The sequence below is a fragment of the Protomyctophum parallelum genome (genome assembly GCF_964188405.1).
Source record: "Protomyctophum parallelum genome assembly, chromosome: 18".
Taxonomy (NCBI): domain Eukaryota; kingdom Metazoa; phylum Chordata; class Actinopteri; order Myctophiformes; family Myctophidae; genus Protomyctophum; species Protomyctophum parallelum.
In genome coordinates, this window is record NC_139716.1 from 19,822,146 (window position 1) to 19,849,593 (window position 27,448).

Sequence of the window (27,448 nt, forward strand, 5' to 3'; positions counted from 1 at the left end):
CAGAATGGGTTAAAATGAGTCATGTGACCCGTTACTTATTTAAACCAATCGGATTTCAATCTTGATGTGACAGATCTGATTCAGCCTTCAGGCTAGATTTGGCTTCGATGGTGATAAGTCCATACTGGCCCCATTCAACGGTATGATACCGGTTGAATGGGGTGGATTTGGCTGCCAGTGTAAATGGGGCCTACAGTCTGAAATTCTAAATAAAACATTAAACCAGGCCAAATCCAGTCTCAACTGATCGCAAACAAACCAAGAGGTCTTCTTTTAGACGCATGTAAGAGGTGTAGTGGTCTGGGATGTGTAAGCGCATCGAGCAAGTACTAGATGTTGGCAGGTGGTTACGTCCATTTGACCGGACGATCTTGATTTTGAGGGAGCCGGATGGCACCTGCACCTCCCAGCCGACCCAGAACCTCATAAGGTCCCGCAAAGTATCTGGGGAAGCTGAAGAAAAAGACGACCTTTTATTACAACGAAACATGTAGGTAAATAAATATTATTTATGTTATTATATTATTATACCTTCCGCCACAAATGTCCGGAAGAATCCGCAGATGGTCAATGTGCCGGGCGCAACGTCTTCATCACTGTCGTCACTCTCCTCCATTCCTGTAGGCTGGCACTGGGGCCATTTGATAGACTGTATGACACCCTGAAGAGCATGCACATCCAAACCATTTTACAAAGCCATGAGCAGGGCAGCAAACAAGAATGAAAAGAATAAAAGTCTTCATACTGGAATATGCGCCACCTGGCTTGAAACGTCAGATCACGATGGCAATAAACCATTTGGAGCAATTCCTGAGAGCAATCGGTGAGCAAATATCAAGCGCTTGCTCCATGTGCGCCCAACCATCTAGACTAGAAAGCACGTTGGCTGGGCCAGCTAGCATATTAGTGATCATAGTCAACTTACATGTGGAGTGAGGATCACCGCAGACTCTGGAGGGAACAGAAGTGGAGCAACATCTGGCCGCCCAACCAGTAGTGGCATAATGCCGGTGTCCTTCAACCCTCTCCTGAGTTGCCCAATCTGAGCATTTGCTCTGCCAAGCACCTGAAATAGTTAACTATAGTTACTGTAGATCACTCTACATTCATTGTTAATAAATGTTGCAAAGACACCATTTTAGGTAGTGACTTTCATATGTCTAACAGGTTTCGGTTAGGCTTAGGGCCAGTTGTGTGTACCAAGCTTAACACATTGTATGCTAGAGTTTTCTATTTGCTCAGGCTTGCTGGTGCTAAGCGATTAACATTGGACTTTTGAACTTTTTAGGGGCCCACAGCGAGGGGCCTCTTATAGCTAGAATCACATCGCATAAATAAAAAGTAGGCCAAACATGTCCACTTCAATTTAAAAAAAAAATTATGATTCTACCATCTTCCATTCTGGAGATATTGACCTTTTTCTAAAACCTGCTTTTGAAGGCACGCTGCTCGCTTGAAAAAACAGCAGAGATATGGAAGGTTGAAGTTGACAGACATTGACAGACAGATATAAAAATGAACACAAATAATATCATATACATACTACACACTGAATGAAAGCCCTGAATGTCTACTTTTAGGAGGAAAACAAATACACATGGTCCCATGTATAGTTTGTCAGTAATTGGCTATTGAATGCAGCTTGCGCCCACCAGAGAGGATTTCAGAAAATGCATGGACCAGAAGAACTATTATTCACAAAATAAGGCCTATAGCGAAATGTACATACTATATATAATGTTGCGCAACATTGCACTGCTCACTTCACAGGGGTGTGATTTTCATTATTATTACAGTAGAAGTATTTTTCTTATGAAAGCAGAGAGTCTTCTGTTTCATACGGTATATAGTATGTACATTTCGCTATAGGCCTTATTTTGTGAATAATAGTTCTTCTGGTCCATGCATTTTCTGAAATCCTCTCTGGTGGGCGCAAGCTGCATTCAATAGCCAATTACTGACAAACTATATTTGTATATATTTGTATATTTGTTTTCCTCCTAAAAGTAGACATTCAGGGCTTTCATTCAGTGTGTAGTATGTATATGATAATAATTTATTTATGTTTATATCTGCCTGTCAATCTCTGTGACTTTAAACCTTTATAACTCGCTATGATAACTTCATGAGGAAATGCTCACTTCACAGGGGTGTGATTTTTATTATTATTACAGTATTATTTTTTTTCTTATGAAAGCAGAGGGTCTTCTGTTTCATACGGTATATAATATGTACATGTCGCTATAGGCCTTATTTTGTGAATAATAGTTGGACCTGAACAACTGCATTCAATAGCCTGACAAACTGTACATGGGATCAATATTATGTATTTGTTTTCCTCCTAAAAGTAGACAATTAGGGCTTTCATTCAGTGTGTAGTATGTATATGACAATAATTTATTTATGTTTATTTTTATATCTGCCTTCAGAACGATAGTATAACGGTGAGATGCGTTACTGGATCGGTGAGTTTAGTGGTTGAGGTTGACATGTCTGGACATGTTTGAGGAAAGAAGCACAGGAGAGAGAGATGATCAAATAACTGGCTGCTTTGTTGGACAACGCTATCTTCACTTTGTTTGGGCAAAGAAGCAGAGATCAGCGATGGAAAAGAGTTTTATCCACGGCAGATAAGTAATGACGTATTATCGAGGGACCGCCATGATCAACTAACTGCCTGGGACCGAGGCTACGTTGTCACCAGCCAATGCAGCCATCGCTATCCGTTGTGTGATTGTAGCCTTTTTATTCATTATAATTGCAGTGATAAGACCTATATCACAGCCGGGCGTCTCTCTCGATACCGTGGATATAGCCTACACCCTACATCCACAATCACACAACGGATAGCGATGATGGCTGCATTGGCTGACGAAGACGTAGGCAGTAAGTTGATCATGGCGGTCCTTCGATAATACGTCATTACTTATCTGCCGTGGATATAAAGCTCTTTTCCATCGCTGATCGTGCTTCTTGCCCAAACAAACAAAGTGAAGACGCGATGGCGATACACACAACGGATAGCGATGGCTGGTGAAGACTGAAGACGTAGCCAGGCAGTTAGTTGATCATGGCGTGTGCCGTGTGCGTGTTGAAAACGTTATGAAATGGCGATCGTTGAAGATTATTCTTGGTTTATATACTGGCAGAGGGCAAATCGACACGACTGCGTTATATCTTTTTCCGAGAATGAGTGAGCGGTGCAAGGCGATCGCAAGGCGCAGTGGGGCCTGGGGGGGGGAACTCAAACTGCCAAAGCGATCAAGAGACTCCCCCCACAAAGCTTCCTCGGGAGAAACCATGTAGAAACAGGAGGGGAGGGGGAATCGAGTGTATTCACAGACACTAGAGTATGGGTAACTCCATTTTAGATGCCCTGACATCTGCGTTGGTCTATGCCGTTGCCGTGCAGACCCATACGTGTAATGGAGGCATTGGAGGAGGGAGCGTCTTCGCCACAGACAGACCTCTTTTCAGGAGGGAGGGGCTTTTTACTCCCGGATCACATATTGGAGCTTCCTGGAGACGAAAGCTGTTATTTTCTTCGGTGTCCTGGAGCATAGGACGTTGATGTACAGTAAGCAATAAAAAAACGTATAAAACGTATACATACGCTTCGCGCGTACGGCGTTCGATATTAATAAAGCGTATGGATACGTTTCCAGCATTTTTTGTGTTAAACTGAACTGTGCTTGCAAAAAACAAGAATCATTGCATTTAATAGAACGTGCGACCCCAAGTGGTCAAAGGCAGTATTGCTGGTCAGGTGCAGTTTTAACAAAGATGGTTTGACTGAAAGTAGCACATTCTCTAGCCTCGGTACCAGGCTTTCATTTTTGTTGGTGCAAAAATTTAAAGCCTGGAGGAACGCATTGGCCGCTCTGGTCTAAAAGTGAGTCAACCCTTCTGGGTGGGCGTCGCTCCAAATGATGTGACGTAGCGCTGCACTAGGGGGGAGAGGAGGGGCCGGGGGTGACGGACAGATCGATGAGATCCAATCAGGGCATGTGCAAATCTCAGCCGCGACCCGCCCCTCTAGACCAGAAACCTAACACGTTAGCTCAGGCTACACATTCTTCAACATATGTAGTAAAAAAAAAAGAAAAAAGATCTGACAGAAATACAGATACATACAGCATGATAGAGCAGCTGCTGGAACAAAAGATGCCGGTTTGTGTCCTTGGTTGGCACTGGGCAAAACCACTCCCGACACAGGTCTTCTACTCTTGCAGAGTCCTCTTCACTCCACTCTTCCTCCTTCAGCAACTGAAACAAAGTATCATTAACATACATGCGAACAAGAAGGCACTGGAGCAGCGCAGACGATTTAGACCCTTAGTTTATTATAACGGTGCAAATAAAAAGTGACAACGTTTCAATGTGCAAGTTACATTTGTCAGGTCATTAACATACACATGTAGCTCCCATGTATTTTAACTGGATCCTCGTTTCCCTCACTTGCATCTTTTCCTCGCATCTTACCTTCTCCCATAGAGAAGATGCGAGGAAACTACAGTATATTGGAAAGAGTTCACATAGAACATTCTCTGCACTGGGACAAACATTTTTAAATGACCAGATCACTAAAACTTTGTTTTCTCTTGTATTCCAGTGTACACATTATATCATTTTACTGGGGCATCTAAAAGAAAAAAACTCAGAATAAGAATTGTGATGTTAATTTTAGAAAAGATCACGATAATTCTTCAATAATTTCTTCTTCAATATACTGAATTGAGGGTACAATTATGGATATGGGACCCACCCATGTTTTCCTATGAATTATGTTAATCTTATGGAAGATATTGACTCACCAGAGCCATGGTTTCCCTGTGTTCCACTTCTGGACAGTCTTCTAAGCAGAGCTTTGATTTGGCTGTTTCCTTTGTCCCGATCAAGGCTTCTACCACTGCAACACTAAGCCCAGACAGGGTAGGACCACCATGGACTGCAGAATGACCCATTATCCTCCCAGCCATTATAAAGAGTTCACTGTCCACTAGGGGTGTGGCCAGTGAAGGTATGAGGTGGTCGGTCTGTCCCTCGAACAGTGCAGTCACTGGTGCATTTCCTGAACAGTACAGATTTTTTAAAAAAGTACATCTGTTCAGTCTGGTTCCCATGTCGCTTAAGCCTATTGGTTGTTTATTTAATAATGTGCCAAGTGCTAATTAAATGTACAAACCCAAGTTGAATTGAAATCCATGTTTCAATTTTGAAACGGCTGATGACAGGACGTGTCTCGCAACACCCACCCCAACAGCAGCATCCCCTGCAAGAACAAAATTTATATACTAGACAGCCAAGTATTTTTGCCTAACAAAATTCTCCCTCTTGAAAATAATTCACCTACAGGTTAAAATTAATGTAACCACGCAGATGTGTCATTCGTGCCATACATAATACCGTAGGTCAACTATGCCATGATTATCAGGGCATTATAGAAATGATATCGATAGTCAGAATTGGCATGAGGTTCCACAAAAATTGCATATAGAATAATGGAACATGTTACATTTGTCAACCAATACCTATAATGCGGCACTTGAACCGTGCTGTCCACATCTTCTTGTCTCGTGCATCCTTGTAAAAGGAAATGAGGTCCCGGTCCCGGTCCTCATCACTGTCTTTCAGATTAATTCTAAGCAGGAGGTCTGGCTGGTTCTCTCCTCCTCGTCTCAGTTCATCAATATACAGCCGCATGGCTTCTTGTGGCGTTTCCGCCGTTTTCCATGCTTTTGAGAGACAAGGATGGAATATATGTAATTAATGCATAATGCAGCCGTTTATCAGGTACAAGAGAGATTTGGCCTCCACTCTACAACAGTGTTGCTTCCTTACCGGCTGCTACTGGTGCTGAAAGTTCACTTGCAGCTGCAGATGAAGAGCTGGAGGCTGCTGATGACGTGCCTGGGACCTCCCTATAGGATTCTGGGAGCGTGCAGATTTGTGCTAACAGTGTGGTTTGGTAGGAGAAGGAGCACGGATAAACACAGATAAACGGCCATGTGCTTGTGTACCCCCTGTCTATTAGGGTAGAACTCAAGGATATGTCTATGTAATTTCTGAGTTGGTTAGTGGTATAATGTGGTTACTCTGGTGGTTTGATGCGTATGTCCCTTTAATCCACCCGACACTGAAACATATCATCATTACGTCACCATGGTAAACCAATTATACCCTGGCATTGGTACATATCTTCATCACTTCACCATGGTAAACCAATGATACCATGGCATTGGTACATATCTTCATCACGTCACCATGGTAAACCAATGATACCATGGCATTGGTACATATCTTCATCACGTCACCATGGTAAACCAATGATACCATGGCATTGGTACATATCTTCATCACGTCATGGGACATACGCGGAAAACATACCTGCACACTCTGCTTCCGTATGGCCGCCGACCCCCATCTGAAAACATGTTGTTCCAGGGACTCCCCAGAAGCAAAGATTTGAGTTAAAAACTTTCGCTCGGAAAGAATAATGTTCCCAATTTGCAACACATTTTCACGATTTTTCAAAAATAGCAGACCTACAAGATCGTAGCGCGGCACAGGAAAGCAGCAGTAATTTTAGATTGACGTCAGTCATTTCAACCATATTTTATACTTTGGCTAATCAAAAGCAGCAGATCTACAAGCTCATATCACGACACTTCGTGACACGCTTTATGGGGTCCTGCATGAAAACCACTGATATACGTAGCAACATACGTTTATCTGAAAACTGTTTGGAAGACATTTTTAGAATCTGGTTTTGATGGGTTAACCCGGCCTATAGAAATTACTGGAGCTGTTTGAAAATATGGAAACATTGGAATGTGGAAACATTTTAACAACACAGATCATGTGGGTTTCTGGCACAAAATACTTTCAAACAAGAACAAGAACAACAACTATTATCAGAATATCAGCTCACGTTCAGGTCCTCCAAGACCTGTCTCAGGTCTTTGAGCTGCTGGACTTCCTCCTGATTTGTCACCAGCTGTTTCTGCAAGAAACAGGAAGATACACAGTTTGACTTGTAAACATTTTAATGTCGGGATACCAATTCTATCCAATCAGGAAAGAGAGAGAGAGAGAGAGAGAGAGATAATGAACTGACAGACAGCTAGAGAGAGAGAGAGAGAGAGAGAGAGAGAGAGAGAGAGAGAGAGAGAGAGAGAGAGAGAGAGAGAGATAGAATGAACTGACAGACAGCTAGAGAGAGAGAGAGAGAGAGAGAGAGAGAGGGTAAAAAGTGAAATTGGAGAAAGTTTGGATCCACACATCCTCTTAAATCAATTGTGTAACTTCCTCAACGTATACTTTTGCAGAGGCATGAGATATGATTCATGAAAAGTTATCAATACAGTTTTTGAATTAGTATCATTTAACTGTATACTGTTCTGAGGCCAGAATACTGTACTGTACTGTTCTAAGGCCACATAATAAACCATAACTATATCAATTAATTCTTAATTGTTTTAGTGAAGTATTTACACATTTGCCATGTTATTTTGACAGCGAGTAAAAATGGCCTATAGGAATTTCTGCTACCTGACAGAGCCAACGTTGCTATACGTCAACAATTTCATAAAACCTTACGAAAACATTTTAGTTTTTTAAACATTATATTTTCCTCTCCAAAGTACTCCTACACAACCATCTGAAAGGTGAAATATATCCGGGTCTTGCAGGGTTACAACTGGGACAGCATCTCTGCCATTTTCGATTTTATAACATAATGTTTTTCAGAAATCTCTTCAGAAAGTGGTTCTCAAGCAGATCTACAAGCTTACAGCGTGTCACTTTGTGCCCTGCTGTGAAATTGTTTTTTAACATTTCTAAAACATATTTTTAACACAAATCATCTCTTCTGGTGTTTTGGGCCAGGGACCAAAACATTTTCAGATGGAAGTCCGTGGTGAGGGACACATATCTGCATTTGGAGGTCCAAATAGTGATGGCGGTGCTACCTGTTTCTCTGCCTTCTCTGCAGCAGCTGACACCGTGTCATGGCCCTTGTGTTCATCCATGGTGCACAGATTAACAGACTCTGATGCTCTATTAAAAAATTTTTGTGGACCTCCTGGAACCGCCTCAGCAGAAAAGACAGTACCTAGAAATAGATAAATAGAACAGTACATAGAAGTAAAATAAATAAATAATTGAAGCAATCACTGGAGCAAACAAAAATGTTTGCGGTACAAATGAGTTTTTAGTAGCTTCTTAAAGATGTCAACAGACACAGCGTTTCTCAAGCAGAGTGGTAAGTCATTCCACAGCGTAGGTGCAACAAATGCGTTCGCAGCTTAGTGGCGGGGATAATGAGAAGACCTTTGTCTGAAGACCTAAGTTGTCTCATATTCACCTTGGGGTGCACCAGTTCACTTAAATAAATTGGGCCCAGCCCATGAAGAGATTTATAAGTAATTAATAAATTACTGGAGTCGATTGGTAGCCAATGCAAGGCCGCAAGCACAGGAGTAATGTGTGACCTTCTTTGTGTATTGGTTAACAGTCTAGCAGCTTTGGCAATGTCTCTCAGTTGGAAAAAACATGTTTGGACAACCTTTTTTGTGGTTCGAAACTCATTTGGTGATCAAAAAGTACACCTAGATTTCTTGACACCTTCGTAAAATTAGCTGTAATACCCATAGACTGCTGTATTTCACAGTGGGTGCTCTCTGGTCCTATAATTAGGATCTCAGTCTTGTCAGGGTTCAACTGTAAGAAGTTAGAATGCTGAGAGGATTTAAAAGAAAAATACAATTGGGTGTCATCAGCATAACAATGATATGAAATGTGATTAAAACTGTTCTTATCTTTGTACCACTGCCTTCTCCTGATTTGACACTGCGCTATTGTCCTATTGTTTTAAACTGCATGCCTGTTTTAATGCCGTTTTGTTTTTCTTTTGTTTTTATTATTTTTTCTGCTCTGTAAAGCACTTTGAGCTACATTTATGTATGAAAGGTGCTATATAAATAAAGTTTATTATTATTATTTTTTTTATTATTAAAATGACGAATTAAAACGCCGAGAGGTAGCATATACAGGGGAAATAAAACAGGGCCAAGAATGGAACCTTGAGGCACACCACAGTTTAAGTGCGGAGGCTGAAATGGTCATTGATGGAGACAGCGACAGTCCTATTTGACAGGTAAGAGGCAAACCACTGTAAAGCAGTCCCCCGTATACCTACCCATTCCTGAAGCCTATTAATGAGAATGGAACGGTCTATTGTGTCGAAAGCGGCACTTAGGTCAAGCAGTAACAGGACCGAACATTCCCCAGAGTCTGCAGGCATCAAAATGAGACCCGGAGGAGTGCTGTATTGAAGCCTGATTGAAACTTAATATTAAATATTACATTATTATCTACTGTTAAAAGTAACTGTTCACAAACAATTTTCTCTAAGATCTTAGCAATGAAAGGGAGTTTGGATATAGGTCTGTAATTCAAAGGAAGTGAAGGGTCAAGGTTGTTTGTTTTTTAAAGTGGCTGGATAACGGCATGTTTAAAATAATCGGGGACAGAACCGGAACTCAGGGAACTGTTAACAATGGACAGTACATGCAAGCCTAAAACGTTAAAAGCATCTTTAAAAATAGTAGTTGGGATACAATCCAGCGGACTGGAGGAAGGATGCATTTTAGAAACCACTTCAGTTAAGTGAGCTAAAGTGACTTGACTAAACTCACTTAGAAGCGGAGGGATGGTGGGGCAAATTACTGTAGGAGTAGATGGAAGAGACTTAGAAGAGACTGGGACAGGCGTAGGAGCAGGGTTAACCAATCTGTTGCCTGTAGAGGACAGTCTAGGATTATTCCTCTTCTTTTTTATGGGTTCAGAGGAGGACTGTTGGTCTGTGCGACAGAACACCTTCTTCAGCTTGTCATGACTGGAGCACATCTTCTCCTTCTCCTGTTTGTCGGTGGCTGGGACCAGCTTGTGCTTCTTCAACGCAGGATCATTGTAGTGAGGCTGGAGGTGAGTCTCACAGTAAGAGTCCAGACACGCCAGACAAGACATGAGAGCTTTGCAACGTCTGGCTCCGGTGCAGAAATCACATGCCACGTCTGCTGGACCGGCGTACAGCGGAGCAGCGGAGGCAGCAGGAGACTGCTGAGCTCCTGTACTGCTCGGCTTCATCACCACCTGGAAGTAAAGAGAAGAGGAGGGGAGGTCACTCACTGAGGACAAATACAACACAGTCATTGACCTGGAAGTAAAGAGAAGAGGAGGGGAGGTCACTGTGAGCTTCATGGTGATAAACACATTGTAACATTATCTTAAAACTGCTTCAGAACTTTGCATCTAACTATAAACATGCCACGTACGTCACTGTCTGTGTGTGCATGCGTGCGTGTGTGTACAGTTGTAATGCACATAACTCGAGAACCGTTCGCCCCACCGACTTTTAATGTCAAAGACCCCCAAATAAATATGCATTTGTCCACGGGGGGATCCGTGGACAAATGCCACATCTGAAGATCTTTCAGAGAGACATTACACAAAACAGTTGTTTTTCTTTTTTCTAAGGTGTATTTGTATATTTCAAATATTGTATATTTAAAATATCTGATGTAGGACCAGGCTTTCCCAAACTGTGGTGCGCGCACCCCTTGTGGTGCGTGGACGACCTGCAGGGGGTGCGTGACATGAAAAGGGTAATGGCGGACGGTTTATAGTGTTATTTAACACAAACGTCAAAATCCGGTAAAAGCTGTTCGAGATGGGAGAGCAGCAGCAGCTCAGTCTCTCTCTCTCTCTCTCTCTCTCTTAATCTCTCTCTCTCTGTGTAGTGACATTCCTCCCCACAGCCCCCCCTTTCCAAGTTCCCTCACATATCCAGCGTCACAGTTTCAACTCAAGACAAGACATGAAGCCAACTCTCATTGTCCATTATTATTTTGTCCACGCTTTGCAAAGTAAAATCCACAGGGTGTAGCATTAGTATTTAGTAGGCTGTGTTAACCAGCGCTATAATGAAGAACTGTGCAGGGAACCCCTTTGTGTTTTAAGCATTATGTTATACTTTAGCTATTGCAAAATAGCAGATCTACAAGCTTGTAGATCTGCTATTTCTTTTAAATCGTGAAAATGTGCCTCAAATCTTTGAATGCCTTGCCGCCCAGAGTAACCAAATCGGCCAACCCAATCGCGTTTGTTCGAGAAGGGCAACAAGGACAGCGGAAGTTCCCTCCAAGGCCCAGGTTAGGTGAACTGGAGACAGCCAGAGACTGGCAGATGCTGGTGGACTTGGGCCAACGACTCACAGTTCCACCAGAGATCGTCATCACCAACCTGAGGCCTGACCTAGTCCTGTGGTCCAACTCACAGCGCACAGTGTACTTTGTGGAGCTTACAGTCCCTTGGGAGGATGCAGTTCAGGAAGCCTTTGAAAGAAAGAAACTGCGATATTCAGATCTTGCAGCAGAGGCAGAACAGCGGGGCTGGAGAGCAAAGGTCTGTCCAGCAGAAGTTGGATGTCGGGGTTTTGTGGCAACATCAACTGTGAGGCTGATGAAGGACCTTGGCATCAGCGGACAAGTCCTACGTCGGGCCATCAAGGAGCTATCCAGACTGGCAGAGTGGAGTAGCCAGTGGCTCTGGCTGAAAAGGAAAGACCCTAGCTGGTCTCCCAAATAAGCAGGCTGGGCAGATGCAGAGGGGGGTGCTTCTGGGACGCCAGAATGCACTGCTGAGCCTACTGGAGACGTCGTGGGGTTAAATCAGCGAAACGTTGGTGAAAGTAGGACCCCACTTGACAACCCCTGTGAAGTGTCTGTCCAGCTGTCTCAACATCACAGTGCTCAAGTCTTCCATCTTTAGGTATGCGGTCAAGTGCAAGCCTGGCTCAGGGAGTAGGACGCCCCTGCCTTGCAGAGTCCCTAGGCACTTTGGACTTATCATCATGTCCTGTGTTTTCGAAATCATGTTACAGAGTGAACGTTTTTAACTCAAATCTTTGCTACTGGGGGGTCACTGGAACAACATATTTTCAGATGGGGGTCGGTGGCCTATTACATATAATTTTTGGGGTCCTTGACATGAAATATTGAGCACCACTGATATAGAAACATAAGTATTTCAGAAAACTGTCATGCTTTAGAAGACATTTTTTAAATTTCGATGTCAGGCCTAAATGGGTTTGTGTGTGTGTGTGTGTGTGTGTGTGTGTGTGTGTGTGTGTGTGTTCGGATTTCGGGAGATTAACCGAGTATCCGACGGACTCAGCAACCGGCAAGACTTTTTTTTTTTTTTTAAGATATTTTTTTGCGGCTTACGCCTTTTATTGATTTTTTAAGGGACAGATAGTAGGCTGACAGGAAACGGGAGAGAGATGCGGGGATGACATGCGGTAAAGGCCGTGTCGGGTTCGGGAGTCGAAACCGCGGCACACCGCGACTGGATCACCAGTCCGGTGCCCAGACCGTTACGCTACGGCCTGGGCCAACCGGCAAGACTTTAACTAAGATTCAACACGCATAGACTGAACTAAAACGTTCCAATAATCGCTTCTCTTTACAAAGGCATGCTTTTTATATGGTTTTATTCACTCGTTATTACATAAACACACACACACATACACACTGTTTGTTTCCCCCTCCCGCTGACACAGGTGGATACAGTACCCCGGATCTTGGCCTAATAGCCTGTTCCTATCCTATCTGTCGGCTGGGATTTCAGCTCTCATTGAAACATTCTAAGCTGGCCCAGACCGGCCACTTGAGAGCCATTCTTCGCTCTCTCGATCTGGTACAACTTAGCTGCACCTTATTACAGATTAGTTCAACGCTACCTGGTTGGTATTTACCTATGTTACCTCTATATAACCTATGTTACCTATGGTTGGTACCTATGTTACCTCTATGTAACCTATGTTACCTATGGTTGGTATACCTATGTTACCTCTATGTAACCTATGTTACCTATGGTTGGTACCTATGTTACCTCTATGGTTTTAAATCTGACCAGCTAGGTCAGGGGATGCACGGCCAAAAAGGTTTGGGAACGCCTGATGTAGTGAAACAAAACATTTACAAGGACCGGAGAAACTCAAGCGGGTTTAAGCCAAGGTATAAAGGTGGGTCTTTAGGCGAGATTTAAGTCTCGATGGAAGGGGCCAATTTGACGTGGGAGGGGACGGGAGTGCGTACAACAGAAAAGCCTCGGTCGCCTCTGGACTTTAAGCGGGTCTTCTTTGTGACCCTGAGATTAAGCTGGCCCTCAGACCACAGTGACCTTGGAGGAGTATAGACCTCAATAAGGTCAGACAGATATAGAGGAGCCAGACCATTAATAGATTTAAAAACAAACCATAGAATTTTTAAATCAACTCTAGAACGGACAGGGAGCCAGTGAAGGGAGGCCAATGGAGCATGGATAACCTGCTCAAAATCGCTAAAGGACAGCACAGACTTGATTTTAGCCAGCAGCCTTAGGTGAAAAAAACTTGAGCTGACTACCGCATTTACCTGTTCATCAAGTTTAAGGGCAAATTTGACCCCAAGGTTAGAGACCACATGATTCACATATGGCTGCAGGGAACCTAGGTCAGGTGTATATATATATATATATTAAGGCTGTCAAAAATAACGCGTTAATGGCATTAATCAATTGCGTTAATTAATTGCATGTTAACGCAATTAACGCATGTTAGTGTTCCCCCTAACATGCGCCCGTGCGCGCGGCTCAGGAACGTCCAGAGCATAACAAATCTGTCACTGTGTAGCACACAGTCATGATTGAACAACACCAGAGAGATAGCTTGTGTATTGTAGTTTGGTTGCCAAGTGGTTTGATTCTATAACTCTGTTGCGTTACTTTGTCTGCCTAGCAAAGCCCCATTAGGCTACACTGCACACACACACACACACACACACACACACACACACACACACACACTACTAGTGTTAGCTATCAGCGCGCTGCAAGAATCACTCGGGTCCGTCGCAACTTGTGGACATTTTGAAAATGCCATTAATGTTTGTCCGGCTGGTTTTGTTTTGTCCTACGCGATTACGTGAATCAGCATGGCTGCGCCTGCAGTAGGCTATTACCAAAACAAACACATGGTACTTTTGTGTCGCTCATGGAAAGCAACTGGAAACGACCATGGATATATTAAAGACAGTTCTCCTGTGCTGCTGTGCACCGCGGAGATAATGCGCAACTCCAGGTACGAACCAAAACACTGACTGAAGCTGATTCACGACTAACTATCTCCAGACTAGTCCTGCAGTCCCGCAATGAAGGAGAGACAATCTCGCCTCTCACTACAGTCCACTACAATGCCATTCTAGCCTTAAAACCTACATTTATATTGTTATTCAATAATTACTTTAGCGCAAAATATAGGCTTTTCTAAACCAAGCCCTGTTTCCAAAAATGCTTATGTGCCATTATTGTATTTTGTGAATTTCAATTAACTATAGTCTACAGTTTAACCCATTGCTTCTCAGCTATTTTAATTTCAAGGACCCCCAAATTAAATTGATAGAAAGTAGCCTAGGCCATTTTATTATGATTTTCATCTCTGGACTGGGACTCCAGTCTCCATTCATCCATCCATCCATCTTCAACCGCTTATCCCTAGTCGGGTCGTGGGGGCAACAGCTCCACCAGAGTGTTCCAGACTTCCCTCTCCAGAGCAACATTAGTGACTTCCTCCTGGGGGACCGCAGTCTACATGGCCAAAAGCCAGTGTTGATTTAACTCAAAGTGTAGGCTAGGCCTACAAATGCTCACATCACATCATGTCTATAGTAAATGCATTAGAAAACAAAAATCATTCAAAAACAAATGTATATCCGCTTTCTGTCATTTATATTTCCATTTCCACAACAATAAACAGGAAAACATGGCATATTTTGGACATAGTTCGAATGGTGATTAATCATGATTAAATTAATTTTAATCATTTGACAGCCCTAATATATATATACATATCGTTTACAGTGGCTAAACAGACTGTGACGCTCTATTGACATTTCTTTGTGGACCTCCTGGAACCGCCTCATGGACCCCTGGGGACCCCACTTTGAGAACCACTGGTCTAACACTGTATCTAAATAGCATTCTTATTATTTATGGACAAACAATGTAGCATATATCATTATCAACATAAACATACAATGTGAACAAGTAACCATAGAGCCTACATCATGTGCATAGCAGAACTGCTGTAGCAGAAAATGTAGTTTAATTTGTGGTTGTAACTTGTAAGGTCATCTCACCAAGGTTCCTCTGCACTGGGGACAGCTGTAGACTCCAATCGTCTCATACTGGCGCCAGTAGCCTTCAATACAGCTGCTACAGTAACTGTGTCCACAGTGTAGAAGATTCACTGGTTCCTTTAGAAGGTCCAGACAGATACGACAGGTGCTGTCCTGGTCCAGCTCACATCCCTGGTGTTGTTCTGCCATTTTGACACACAGCCAAAGTCACATTGAGAAAAAAACACACAACACTCTGGTTTACTCCGAAGAGAGACTGAGAGAGTTTTGTTTCTGAAGAAAACTGGGAGAGGCAAAGAGGGAGGGATTTCCTGGATGTTTGTACGAGGCAGTGGTTTGACTTCACACATTACACACATAGATGGAACATTTAGAATAGCAGGTGTACAGACCAAATGTTTAGGCCTAGAATGTTTCGTTGTAATTTAAAATACACTGGAAGGTATACCAGACTGTACATGGTAGGCATTATGGTCAACACTAGGGCTGTCGCAATTATCGCATTTATCGCATATCGCGCTATTACAAGTTGAAACCGCAAGGGGGCAGAAAAACCGCACAGGCGCAATAAACCGCAGGATCCCTGACAGTGGGCCGATGGACGCCCTGCAGCGGCCATCGCAGACGCAGTGAACGCAGCGAACGTGGAGCCAACAAAGGACTCTTGGTTAGAGACCTCTGCTGAGATCAATGAGCGATGCTCCTGCACTGATTGTGCCCAATCAGTGCAAGAGCAACAGTGCAAGAGAGTTCGAGCAGAAACCAAACTCACTCGCCATCTACAGAAGGAATTATTTACCAATGATGATCCTCGTCTGGTGGCGTGAAAACCAGGCTAGATTCCTTCAACTTTCTAAAATTGCATGCAACATGTGTAGGGCTGTAGGCTATTTGTGCTATAAGTGCACCATCCGAGAGTTTTCCGTGAAGCGGGGAATATCGTTGCTGTTCTGTTTGCTGCTTGTTATTAGGCTGATATAGTTGCTCCGTGAGTTTGGAAGTAAAGAAGAGTTGTGTTAAGCTGTATCATTCATGGTCTGTTGATTCACAAGCTCTTCTTTTCTTCCAAACTCACGGAGCAACTATCATAATAACAAGCAGCAAACAGAACAATTATCAATTTGCGTTCTTCTCTGAAGCCGTTGCGGGTTATATAGGCAGTTGATGGTGTGTTCCATTTTCATTACTGCTTTTACACCATTCATTTAATATATTAAATTAATATATTAAATTAATGAAGACCAGGACTAATTGAAGATTAATTTTAAATAAACATTGTCGTCTCTGCCATTTATAAAGCAACATAGTAAAGTAAAGCTTAGTGTAACTTTCCTTTATTAATAATGTATTTTTATATATATAATTTTAAAGGGGGCTTGAGAACTACAGTATATCGCACAGTATCGCATATCGCGCTTCTGAGCCAATTGATCGCACCGCGGTTTAAATTATGTAACCGCGACAGCCCTAGTCAACACCACGTGTGCTTTGATAGCAAAGCAACAGGCACTATGTGAGCATCTAGGCTACTGTATTCATATCTATATTCTGGAAGGAAAACAAGGAAGAAACTAGTGATGCACCGAATATTCGGCCGCAGGAAAAAATCGGCAGAAAATGGCAAAAAATGTATTTTCGGCCTATTCGGTTTCGGCCCAAATAGAAAATATGTCACCGAATAGTGTATGCAATTAATGCATTCAACAGAGCAGAATAAAGGTTTTATGGATCCATAACAGTGATTATTATTTAAGTTAAGTTTTGCCATAACCATAACATAACATTTGTAGAATCAAACTCAGGTCTTAATGGGTTAAGTGGGGGATACTAAAACAGCGATATTCAGTTAAGGCCTATTCATAGTCTGGATTTACGGTGGTGGTGTGACCACCGAACTACAACATGACGTCACGAGCCGCGGTGAAGAGCAAACCACCGCCACCGCTCCAGCCCTTCTCTCTGTTTTTACTCACCACCGCTCAACGTTATTTCAGCTCCGGTGGTCAGCTAACCACCGGAGCGGTGGTCACCTCACCACCGAAAATCCAGACTATGAATAGGCCTTTACACTTCATACCAATCATACTGTGCGGGTGTAGGTATGTTAAGTGATAACCACTTTCAATATGGCATTATAGGCAAAAGCTTTCCAAATCTTTCACATTTTACAAACATCTACAAGCTTGTAGGTCAACTATTTTTGTTGTACAACAAAGTATAGAGTGCTCAAGTGGCATTCTGGACTAGACCTGTCTGGCTGGAAACATTGTGGTTGCAAAGACTGACCTCCTGACCTTTCAGCTACAGGACTGTGTCACAGTCATTACCAGGTGATTGACAGATTATTTATTCTTTACTTTTGTATAAACATAGTATTTTAACTAGTGATGCACAGAATATTCGGCCGCAGAAAATGTTCGGCAGAAAATGGCTAAAAATGCATTTTTTACGTATTCGGTTTCGGCCCTAATAGGCAGAAAATATATCATCGAATATTGTATGCAATTAATGCATACAAAAGGGCTGAATAAATGTTTTATGGACCCATAATAGTGATTATTATTTAAGTTGGTTTTGCCATAACCATTTATTTTTCCATATCAGGTAGCTTTAAGGTACGGCCATGACAGCAATGGTAGGAAAAAAGATGTATAATATTAATCATATTCGGATATTCGGTTTTCGGCCAAGAATTTCCCTTGACATGAAAAGTACATTTATTTCATGTTTTATTGGATAAAATGAGCCTTGTTCAAGCTCACATTCAAACTATCAAAAATACTGTATATTGTTTGTCACTGTTATGCAGAAAACCTTTATCTAAATATTTCAACTTTATATGTTTTTTTTCATAGACTAATAATGCCCTAGTTCGAGATGTGACACTTTTGCGCGAAAGTAGTGAAAATAATAAATTTTGTAAAAACATTCAAAACAATTGCAAAACATTCAATACATTTTTGTATAATGAAATGACCAAAATAGGGACACCAGGTTGAAAGTCACCACTTTTTGTGGTGAGAAAGAGCATTAATATTTGAATTTGGCATTTAACTGTTCCCAAACCATTTAATGTAAAGGATCCCCAATTGACACTGATTAGCCCACGGACCCTCATTTGAAAATAAATGCAGGGACCCCCATAAGACAAGATTTTGACGTCTCTAGCAGTGATTCTGCTTTCATCATAGAGCCTGGAGCACTGAATAAAATATATAAGTCTTTACAGTGGCGCAAATGTATCCTAATATAAATAGAAATCACCTAAGCATATATAGCTTGCTGCTTAGCAGACATGGAAATAAAAAAGAAAAGCTCTATAGATATTTTTAAAATATATTTTTGAGAACAGAAATGACAAAAGGATTACTCCGATTTCAGGAGGTGTAGTTACAGACTTACAGATAAGGTGGGCATAATAAGCTTCGGCTTCAGCCCAAACATTTTCCAAACATCTACAAGCTTGTATAGGTAAACTATTTTTGTTGTACAACAAAGTATATAGTGCTCAAGTGGCATTCTGGACTAGACCTGTCTGGCTGGAAACATTGTGGTTGCAAAGACTGACCTTCTGACCTTTCAGCTACAGGACTGTGTCACAGTCATTACCACTGCCACTACCACATAGGTGTACGGACACGGACATTGCTGGTTGTAGGAGTGGTTGCACCACTCAAAAAAACGTCTTTTTGGGGGGGGGGGTTTGTTTCCTGTTTTAGAGATTTATTTTAGACACGCATAAGGTATTTGGGGGGGCGTAGCTGAGTGGAGGGTCCACCAATTTTCAAGGACACACTCCTTTGATATGCACTAGGCTACGGACCCCACCTCCATTGGTTTCCTACAGTCACTATCAACAATTTGGAGCTAGGAACACCACCCCTCCGTCCCCCCAAAAAGGACCCCTGGGGGTCTACCAGACCCCACTTTGAGAATCGTTGCATTAGAGGTGCAAACAGGGAGAGTGGTTCTACCAGGCTACCAAACAACCACAGCTATCCGTCAGTTTGTGAGAGACTCACAAAGTCAAAGATACAGTGATATCGTTGTCTATCCTAGCGCAAAGCTACGGTTACTGTTACAGTGGTTACTGTAGGGCAGGACAACTTGGACTACAATGCCCAGGATGGCAGGGTCTTAACTCTTAAGTGTGGTACAGTACAGGCATGACAAAAAAGGAGCCAACATAAGAATCACCTTTGCTTGCACCTCCAACACATTTGCGTTACGTCAATTCCTTTCCCCCATGCACTGTACCGCGAGTGTGACATACTACGATTGAGGACATGATTGAGTCGAAGCTACAGACAGTATTGGAGAATGCAACAACATGAAGCTGCTACAGCTCTTTGGGACTTGTTCATTTTCTCACAATGTAGTCATTTCCCCCCCATCACTGCCAACCTCTACTGTTTGGCACACATTTGAGCTTACGTGTCCAAACAGAGAGACCAAATAAAAAGTAAACATTGTTTCTTATTATTAATCACTTTATGCTGTTAATTGCTTTGTCCCCATGGTAGAGCAGTGGTTCCCAAACCTTTTAGCTCGAGACACAAAAGACAAATTAGACGTCTCCCCCGAGACCCAAACTAGTGACAATAGCAGATCTACAAACAACAAAACACATCACAGTGAGCTTGTAGATCTACTAATTTCACTACTTCTTTAAAAGTGTTTATTTATTCATGGTATTCCGAGCAGTTGAGACGAATAAGCATCTAAGTCCACACTAATTGTCCATAATGTAAGGGTTTAGGACAGATAGGCCTTTTCAGGGAGGGGTCAGAATAAATGACGAACAGAGTTGTAAGCACTAAAACTAAACAACAATGATAATAATAATATTGCAATGTTTGCAGGACATACACATTCTTTTCATTTGGGATATTGCCCAGGTCCAATACTGTCCCGTTAACAAAGTGCCACCTTTTCATCATTCACAGTTGTGCAACAGTCCTGATTCAGTGCTATACAATATTATGACAACTGTCAACTTTGCTATAATCTACACTGTAAATCCCTGGAACATGTGACACGTTTAACCTAAACACCATGTGTGTAATAATAAAATGCCAAGTGTTTATTAATGGTCATAAAATACAGTAGAACACGAGTTCACTCAAATACCTCACGAGAACACCTAGTGTTCAAATTCTAAACACCTATATGACTGACTTTGATTGTAAAAACTAAACACGTACGTTTATGTGTTTAAAAAGTGTTACAGGGATTAAACATGTTCTGTGTTACAAATAAGTGTTTAATACTGTTTATAACCTAAACGCTTGGGTTTAGTGTGTACTAGTACTAGGTTTGTATAGTTTACATTAATCATTGCCTCTCAAACCCACATAGCATTAGCACACGTAATGTGCGTTGCCTAACCAAAAGAACAGACATACAAACAATCAACATGCCGCTCGATGGCGTGTCGACAGCTTGCAGATCTTTTATTTTGGGCAGTGGGCACACAACGATCAGGCGCGCTGCGATTTGGAAACCAAATAGCTGTAGCCTACAGTGGACTGTAACATTGCTTCTTGGTCATCATGTAACTATATTACGTGTATGCAGGCGCTTTCATAGTTAGGCCTATATGGAGCATTTACCGTGGTGACTGGTGACGTTGATAATCAACGTCACCAGTCACCACGGTAAATGCTAAATTAGGCTACCTAATCAACGGTTGATTAGGTAGCCTAATTTAGCTTATTCACCCAGCTGGGTTCAACGAGACCCCCGACGTTTCCAAAACGAGCTATTGCGGATGAATCGATGGTCTTGTAAAACATTAAAGCATATGGCGAGTTAATTAACTTACCTTAAAGTTATATACTTGGTGCTGACTGAGCACTAAGCAGCTCATTTGGCTCACAAACCAGAGGCCAGCCAGCAGTAGCAAGTTCAACAACCACCGTTCTAATCATCTGTCACTTCTCTGGTGCGCTGCTACTGATCATCACCTCCTCCTCCACCATGCAGTCACATAATAGTCAATCTGAGAATCAAATATTCTGGAAAACAGCGCCTCCCCTGTTAACTAAACCCTAAACTGTAAAAGTTAATTGCCAACATTCACCAGCTCAGCCCTCTTCATATTAGATAAATAAATTACACAAACAGAATTGTTATTTTTAAAAATAAAATAAAAATCACAGAAAATCACAGAGCCCGAGGCTCGGCCCTAGCCTGGCTAATAAGCCAGACCGAATCAGCCAAAAAGAAATTGCCCAACGGCGGTGTGGTATTAGTCTGGTTCATTAGCCAGGCTAGCTCGGCCGGGTCGGGTTCGGGCAGAGATTGAGAACTCAAATTAATTTTGAATGTATATGTTTTCACACTCGTGTCACAACTATAATGTGGAAGCCTCTGATGGAAAGGAATTACCGTAATTTCCGGACTATAAGGCACACCTGAATATAAGCCGCACCAGCTAAATTTAGGGAAAAAAACAAATGTGTACATATACAAGCCGCACTGGACTATAAGCCGCATAGAGGCCATAGCCCGGCCAGAGGTGGCCGTTACAGTCGCCTACAGTGTATTCACAGCCACACGGTACAAAACATCATCTAAACATGGATATAACTTTCACAGAGAGACAGAAACATTCTTCAAAATAAGACTAAAACACTCTGCTAGAGGTTGCAGCCACAGTGCTCACATTTATTTTGAAAAACAAATCAGTGTAAATTAAATAAAGTTAATGAAAAACATATTGATTACCTGATGGTCGCAAAGTCCTCTATATGAATTAAACCATTCTTTCAACGTCTGCCAAAATAATCTAGTTGAACTGGGGACCCCCCAAAATAATTAAATTTGAACTGGGGAGTGGGGACCCCCAAAAAATAATCAAATTGAACTGGGGACCCCCCAAAAATAATCTAGTTGAACTGGGGACCCCCCAACAAAAACAGGTGTGTGTACTGTTGAATGAGAACACAATGTTGCACCCCCGGGGGGTCCTGACCCACAGTTTGAGAACCAGTGCATTACACTACTATTAAAGTATAACCAATCTACAGACTGACAGAGGGCTCTGTAGTAACATCGACAAGATAACAGGGAATATACTGTACAATGATTGATCTGCAAAGACATGCATTGAGCGGAACACAATCAATTGATCCATTGATCATGATGGTGACACATCATTCTAACACACGCTTCATCTAGAAGGGAGAGTCTAGAATCAAATAAAGAAAACTACGTTTTCAACTGAATATCGTCAGCAGTGTTCTTAACCATGTCTACCATGTCTTACACAGCTCTGCTGCATCTCCATAGCTACACCAAAGCTCTATCCCTGGATAGAGAGGTTGTGTGAACGTGGTTTGAACTGTGTGGAGGAGGGTCATTGTGTCAGAAACACTGTAGAAGGACAGAGTACCTGCCTTGTGATCCAGGTACACCCCCACTCTGGAGGAGACAGGCCCTGACACTTTAGTCTGAACACTGTTGTGTATGAACGTGTAGTCTTTATCAATACACTGTAAACACCAGGATTTATCATTGTCTCCAATTAAGCCAGGTTTGTCTGTCGGTGTCAGACTGCTATACGAGCCCCATTACCACTCCTCTCTACTTCCCAGTAACGACGTTCAGACAGACTCTCTGTACACAACACCTGATAGCAGTACTGAGTAAATCTCTTTACATTATCAGGGTAAGGTTGTTGTTGTCGTGTAAAAGTCACCTTCCTCTTCTCCTCTGACAGGGAGAGCCGTTTGTGTATTGTGTTGATGTCCAGAGACAGAGGAGAGGAATCTGTGAGAACACGACAAGAGAAAATCCAAACCTCATGAACCTCATTGTGTTTAGACTAGTTAGTCTCTCAGATCAAAGTCATTAGAGCTTTAAATGACAACATATCAGAGTGAAACGTCAACGTTCAGAAACAACATCAACATGGACTCACATTGTAAGAAGTCCTTCCTGGTCTGAGGCTCCGCTGGATGGAAAACATCAACTGCACACACTGGAGACACAAGAAAACAGTTGGACGTCATCATGACGTCACACTGAAGAATGGATCCAACTCAAGTGTTTGGTCAAAAAGTTAAAGCTGTTACAGCTCCATAGTATCAGGTCAGTCATTTTATGCTTGGTTTCATGCTGAAAATAGCAGACCTACAAACTCGCAGCACGTCTCAGCGTGACGCGTTGTGGGCTTGTAGGTCTGCTATTTTCAGCATGCAACCAAGTGTAAAATCAGCTATTATGACACCATAGGCCTGCCAAAATATAGAAATCAAAATGTGCTGTGAAAATCAACACTAATTGGTTGGCAATTAAAAAATAGCAGATATACAAGCTCATAGCGAGTCACTCTGTGCCGCACAAACATACTGTACTGTCCCCCATACTACAGTATAGGCTTTAGTAGCCTATCCTTCCTAGACATACTTCCACCTGTTCATAATCCATTCAACACTTAGAAATGTACTGTACAGTAGAGGCTGCTTAGAAAAACTATAAACACATTGAAATGTCACCTCTCCTTTGAGTAATATATTCTTACTTAATTATTACATTTTACTGTCCAATCTGACAGACAGCCAACCTGTGTACCATCAGTCTGTTGTAGTTTAAACATCTCCAGTTGCCTTCTGGCTTCATCCATCCATGTTTACTATGAACAACTAGAAACACATGTAAATGTCACCTCTCTCTATCTGTGGCCAAGTTGTCTTCAGGATGTCGTCTAGTTGGTCTCTCAGACCAGACACGACATCAGTCACATCTGTGAAGGACCTCAGAGGACAGATGAGCACACTGGGTGAGACTGGAGATCCAGTGGAACTGGAGAGAGACTGGAAACTCTGGAGAGAGACAAGCAGAGAGACAAGTAAACCACTTTAGACAGGGATGGAAGATCAATAGATTAGTGCATTGATCACACTTGGTGGAGTTGAGCTGATGTCCTCGTTCAATCAGTAAAAATAACATGTGCGCACGTATGCATGCACGCACGCACGCACACGCACACACGTGAAAAAAACAAAAACAAAACAAAACAAAACAAACACAAAAAGACAAAAACAGAAAAAATAAATAAATAAGAAAATCAAGTCACCTGAATTCACAGAAAAGTTGAAAAAAGAGAAACAATAGGAACCAAGTATTTTAGACACCCTAAACGGCGAGGTCGCGTGCACGCATCCGCCTCGTTGACGGCAGACTGCTGGGCGAGCGCTGGCGCTTTGGCATGGGGGGGGGGGTCAGATCAACATGGAATTAATTATTTACTGGCCATATAAGGAGCATGTCTTGAGTGTACAGGGTTTGATGAGGTCAGAACAGGTCAGCTCCATACAGTATATGGAGATCTAAGGGTGGTAGCGAGTGTACAGGGTTTGATGAGGGCCCAGGTAGGGCCGGGCCTTCATTTTCGGGCCTGTAATTATAGAGACTGAATGAGTCTTAATTGTGATTAATTTGTCTTTAATTCTCATAATTGCAATTCAACAATGTATTTGTGTTTTTGGTATTGAACACTGGAATACAAATTATATTTATCTAGATATATCTAATAATTTTATACTTTCAAAATATTTAAAATTTGTGAAAATAGCCAATCTACAAGCTCGCCATCTGATCTTGTAGGTCTGGTGTGTCTGTAAAATGTTTGAATGATATGATGGAGTGGAATGAAATCCTGTACTATGAAGCCCATTTGTCCTAAAGGAGTGGAAACCAAAGTGTGTGGAACCTGAATGAAAGTGATGTCCTCAGTGTTGGACAGCTCCTCCAGATCAGCATGTCTCCTCTCCAGCTGCTCCAGGGTCTGTTCCAGCTGTCTCAGGAGAGCCTCAGTCTGAGCCACTGCATTCTGCTGCTGATATCGGATCAGTTCTTTAAGCTCACCACGTCTTCTCTCAATGGAGACCATCATCTCACTGAAGATCCTGTCACTGGCCTCCACTGCTGCTTCTGCAAATCTGCAGACCTCTGCTTAACGCACACACACACACACACACGCGCGCACGCGCACGCGCACACGCACACGCACACGCACACGCACACACATTTAGGCTTGACGTCGAAATTTAAAAAAGGTCTTCTAAATACTGACAGTTTTCTGAAATACCTATACAGTATCACTCAATATTTCATGTCAAGGACTCCAAAAATGATATGTAATTGGCCGCCGACCCCCATCTAAAAGTATGTTGTTCCAGGGACTCCCCAGAAGCAAAGATCTTAGTTAAAAACGTTCTGAACGCTCTGAAAGAATAATGTTCCCATTTTGCAACACATTATCACGATTTTTCAAAAATAGCAGACCTACAAGCTCGTAGTGGCACAGGAAAGCAGCAGTCATTTTAGATTGACGTCATACTCATTTAAACCATATTTTATACTTTGGCTATTCAAAAGCAGCAGATCTACAAGCCCATATCACGACACTTCGTCACACACTTTATGGGGTCCTGCGTGAAAACGTTGTGAAAACCACATAATAAACCATAACCATATCAATTCATTCTTAAATTGTTTTAGTGAAGTATTTACACATGTGCCATGTTATTCTGCTACCTATTCTGCAACAATTTCATAAAACCATACGAAAACATTTTAGTTTTTTAAACATTATATTTGCTCTTATTGGTGGTGGTGGCAATACTAATTTGAGTCTGGATTTACAGGCGCACACGTCACACACACACGCAATCACACACAAAAGTAGAGAGAGTTTGGATCCACACATCATCTTAAATCAACCGTGTAACTGAGGGAAGTTATCAATCCCTCAGTTATTTTACATCGTTTAACCCAGGCCACGTCTGCTGGACCGGTGTACAGCAGACTGCTGAGCTCCTGTACTGCTCAGTAACATTATCTTAACACTGGTTCTGAACTTTGCATTGTTTAAAGTTAGAGTTGCCTTGTTAAAGATGTAGCCTACAGTGTAAGCATTTAGCAGACACTCTTAACCACTAGAACCATTATGTTTGCATAATATGAATGACATGCCCCGAATAGGGACGCTACGGTTGAATGATTAACCTTACCATGAGCCTTACCATGTAGGATTGTAGGTAGCCTACTATAGAAGAGGAAAGTACTTTTCTTAACACCCACGAGGTTGTTAATGCCATACGCCGCAACTTGCTGACAGAAAATCCAGTGGTCTGGCCAATATTACAGCAGAACACTTAAAGCTAGCTGGTCCCAGATTTGCAGTGTTGTTGTCTATCTGCTTCTCAGGGATGTTGACTCATGGTACTTTACCAGACTCCATGCTGTCTGTCGTTCTGGTTCTTATAATAAAAGACAAGGCTGGGAAAGTAGGAAGTATAGAGAACTACAGACCCATAGCTCTTGCCAGTTTTGTGTCTAAAGTACTAGAAAAACTACTCCTTGACAGATTAAGTATATACATTTCCACCACTGACAATCAGTTTGGCTTCAAGCCCAAACATAGTACAGACTTATGTATTTAATACTATTTATGCTCTGAAAGAAGCAGTGAAGACCTATAGAAGGCAGGGCTCTACTATGCAGGTTGGTTTTATTGATGCGTCGAGAGCTTTTGATAGTCTGGCTACACAAGACAAATGTCCGACTCCGACTGGAACCAGACAGACAGACAGGCTTGGTTTGAACTACAGTTCAAGTGGAGGAACTGAAAGTCACTCTGTGATGTCACAGATTCCACAGATTCCAAATTCAAAATAAAAACAAAGAAAGCACGGCCAAATCATGTTTATTTTGTCCTCAATTTCATAAAAAACAAACAAAAAACAGAATCATCTGGGTTCAAAATCAGGCTAGGGGGACTGGCCCTTTAAGTCTGTCTAACGAATGAAAAGCATTGAAGTGAGGCTTGTGACTAAATAATAACATTGGATGTATGTATTTATTTTATTCCCGAAAAGTCCACCCGGCAGTGACGATAATGTAAATCAGATGAAGCCAAAGTCGCTTTTCTATCTGGTTGAAGTTCTTCTAACCTATTCCGTTCTATTCTAAAGTTATGAGGTGAACTCCATGTGCTGAGATTTGTATATATGGACAATTGGACGCCATCTGTGGTTATACTGTTACGTAATACTGTACATATAGGTGTTACATAAAGTAACACAGCACACATGTTATGTAGGCTACACAACATGCCCACGTACAAGCTGAACAACAATAAACAACAAAATACTGTATATATTACAACACATACAATTTAGTTTCAAATAATCAATACA

General features: G+C 42.0%; 1 protein-coding gene across 1 annotated transcript; it reads right to left on the reverse strand.

The window, feature by feature from the left end:
• Positions 1–21,883: 21,883 nt before the first annotated feature.
• LOC310875356 (tripartite motif-containing protein 16-like) lies at positions 21,884–25,183 on the reverse strand. The gene is made up of 5 exons (XM_083788561.1): positions 24,958–25,183; positions 23,911–24,067; positions 23,164–23,223; positions 22,109–23,012; positions 21,884–22,069 (listed from the first exon to the last, which is right to left on the reverse strand). The coding sequence occupies exons 1-4, from the start codon at positions 25,138–25,140 to the stop codon at positions 22,792–22,794; spliced, it is 621 nt and encodes a 206-aa protein (XP_083644687.1). The 5' UTR covers positions 25,141–25,183; the 3' UTR covers positions 21,884–22,069; positions 22,109–22,791.
• Positions 25,184–27,448: the final 2,265 nt, after the last annotated feature.

Excerpts from the sequence above, each read along its gene's own strand:
- LOC310875356 (XM_083788561.1), bottom strand. The coding sequence starts at position 25,140 with ATGATGGTCTCCATTGAGAGAAGACGTGGTGAGCTTAAAGAACTGATC. Across the intron at positions 24,068-24,957 it reads AGGACATCACTTTCATTCAG|AGTTTCCAGTCTCTCTCCAG; the intron begins GTTCCACACACT and ends GTCTCTCTCCAG. Across the intron at positions 23,224-23,910 it reads TTGGCCACAGATAGAGAGAG|TGTGTGCAGTTGATGTTTTC; the intron begins GTGACATTTACA and ends TTGTGTCTCCAG.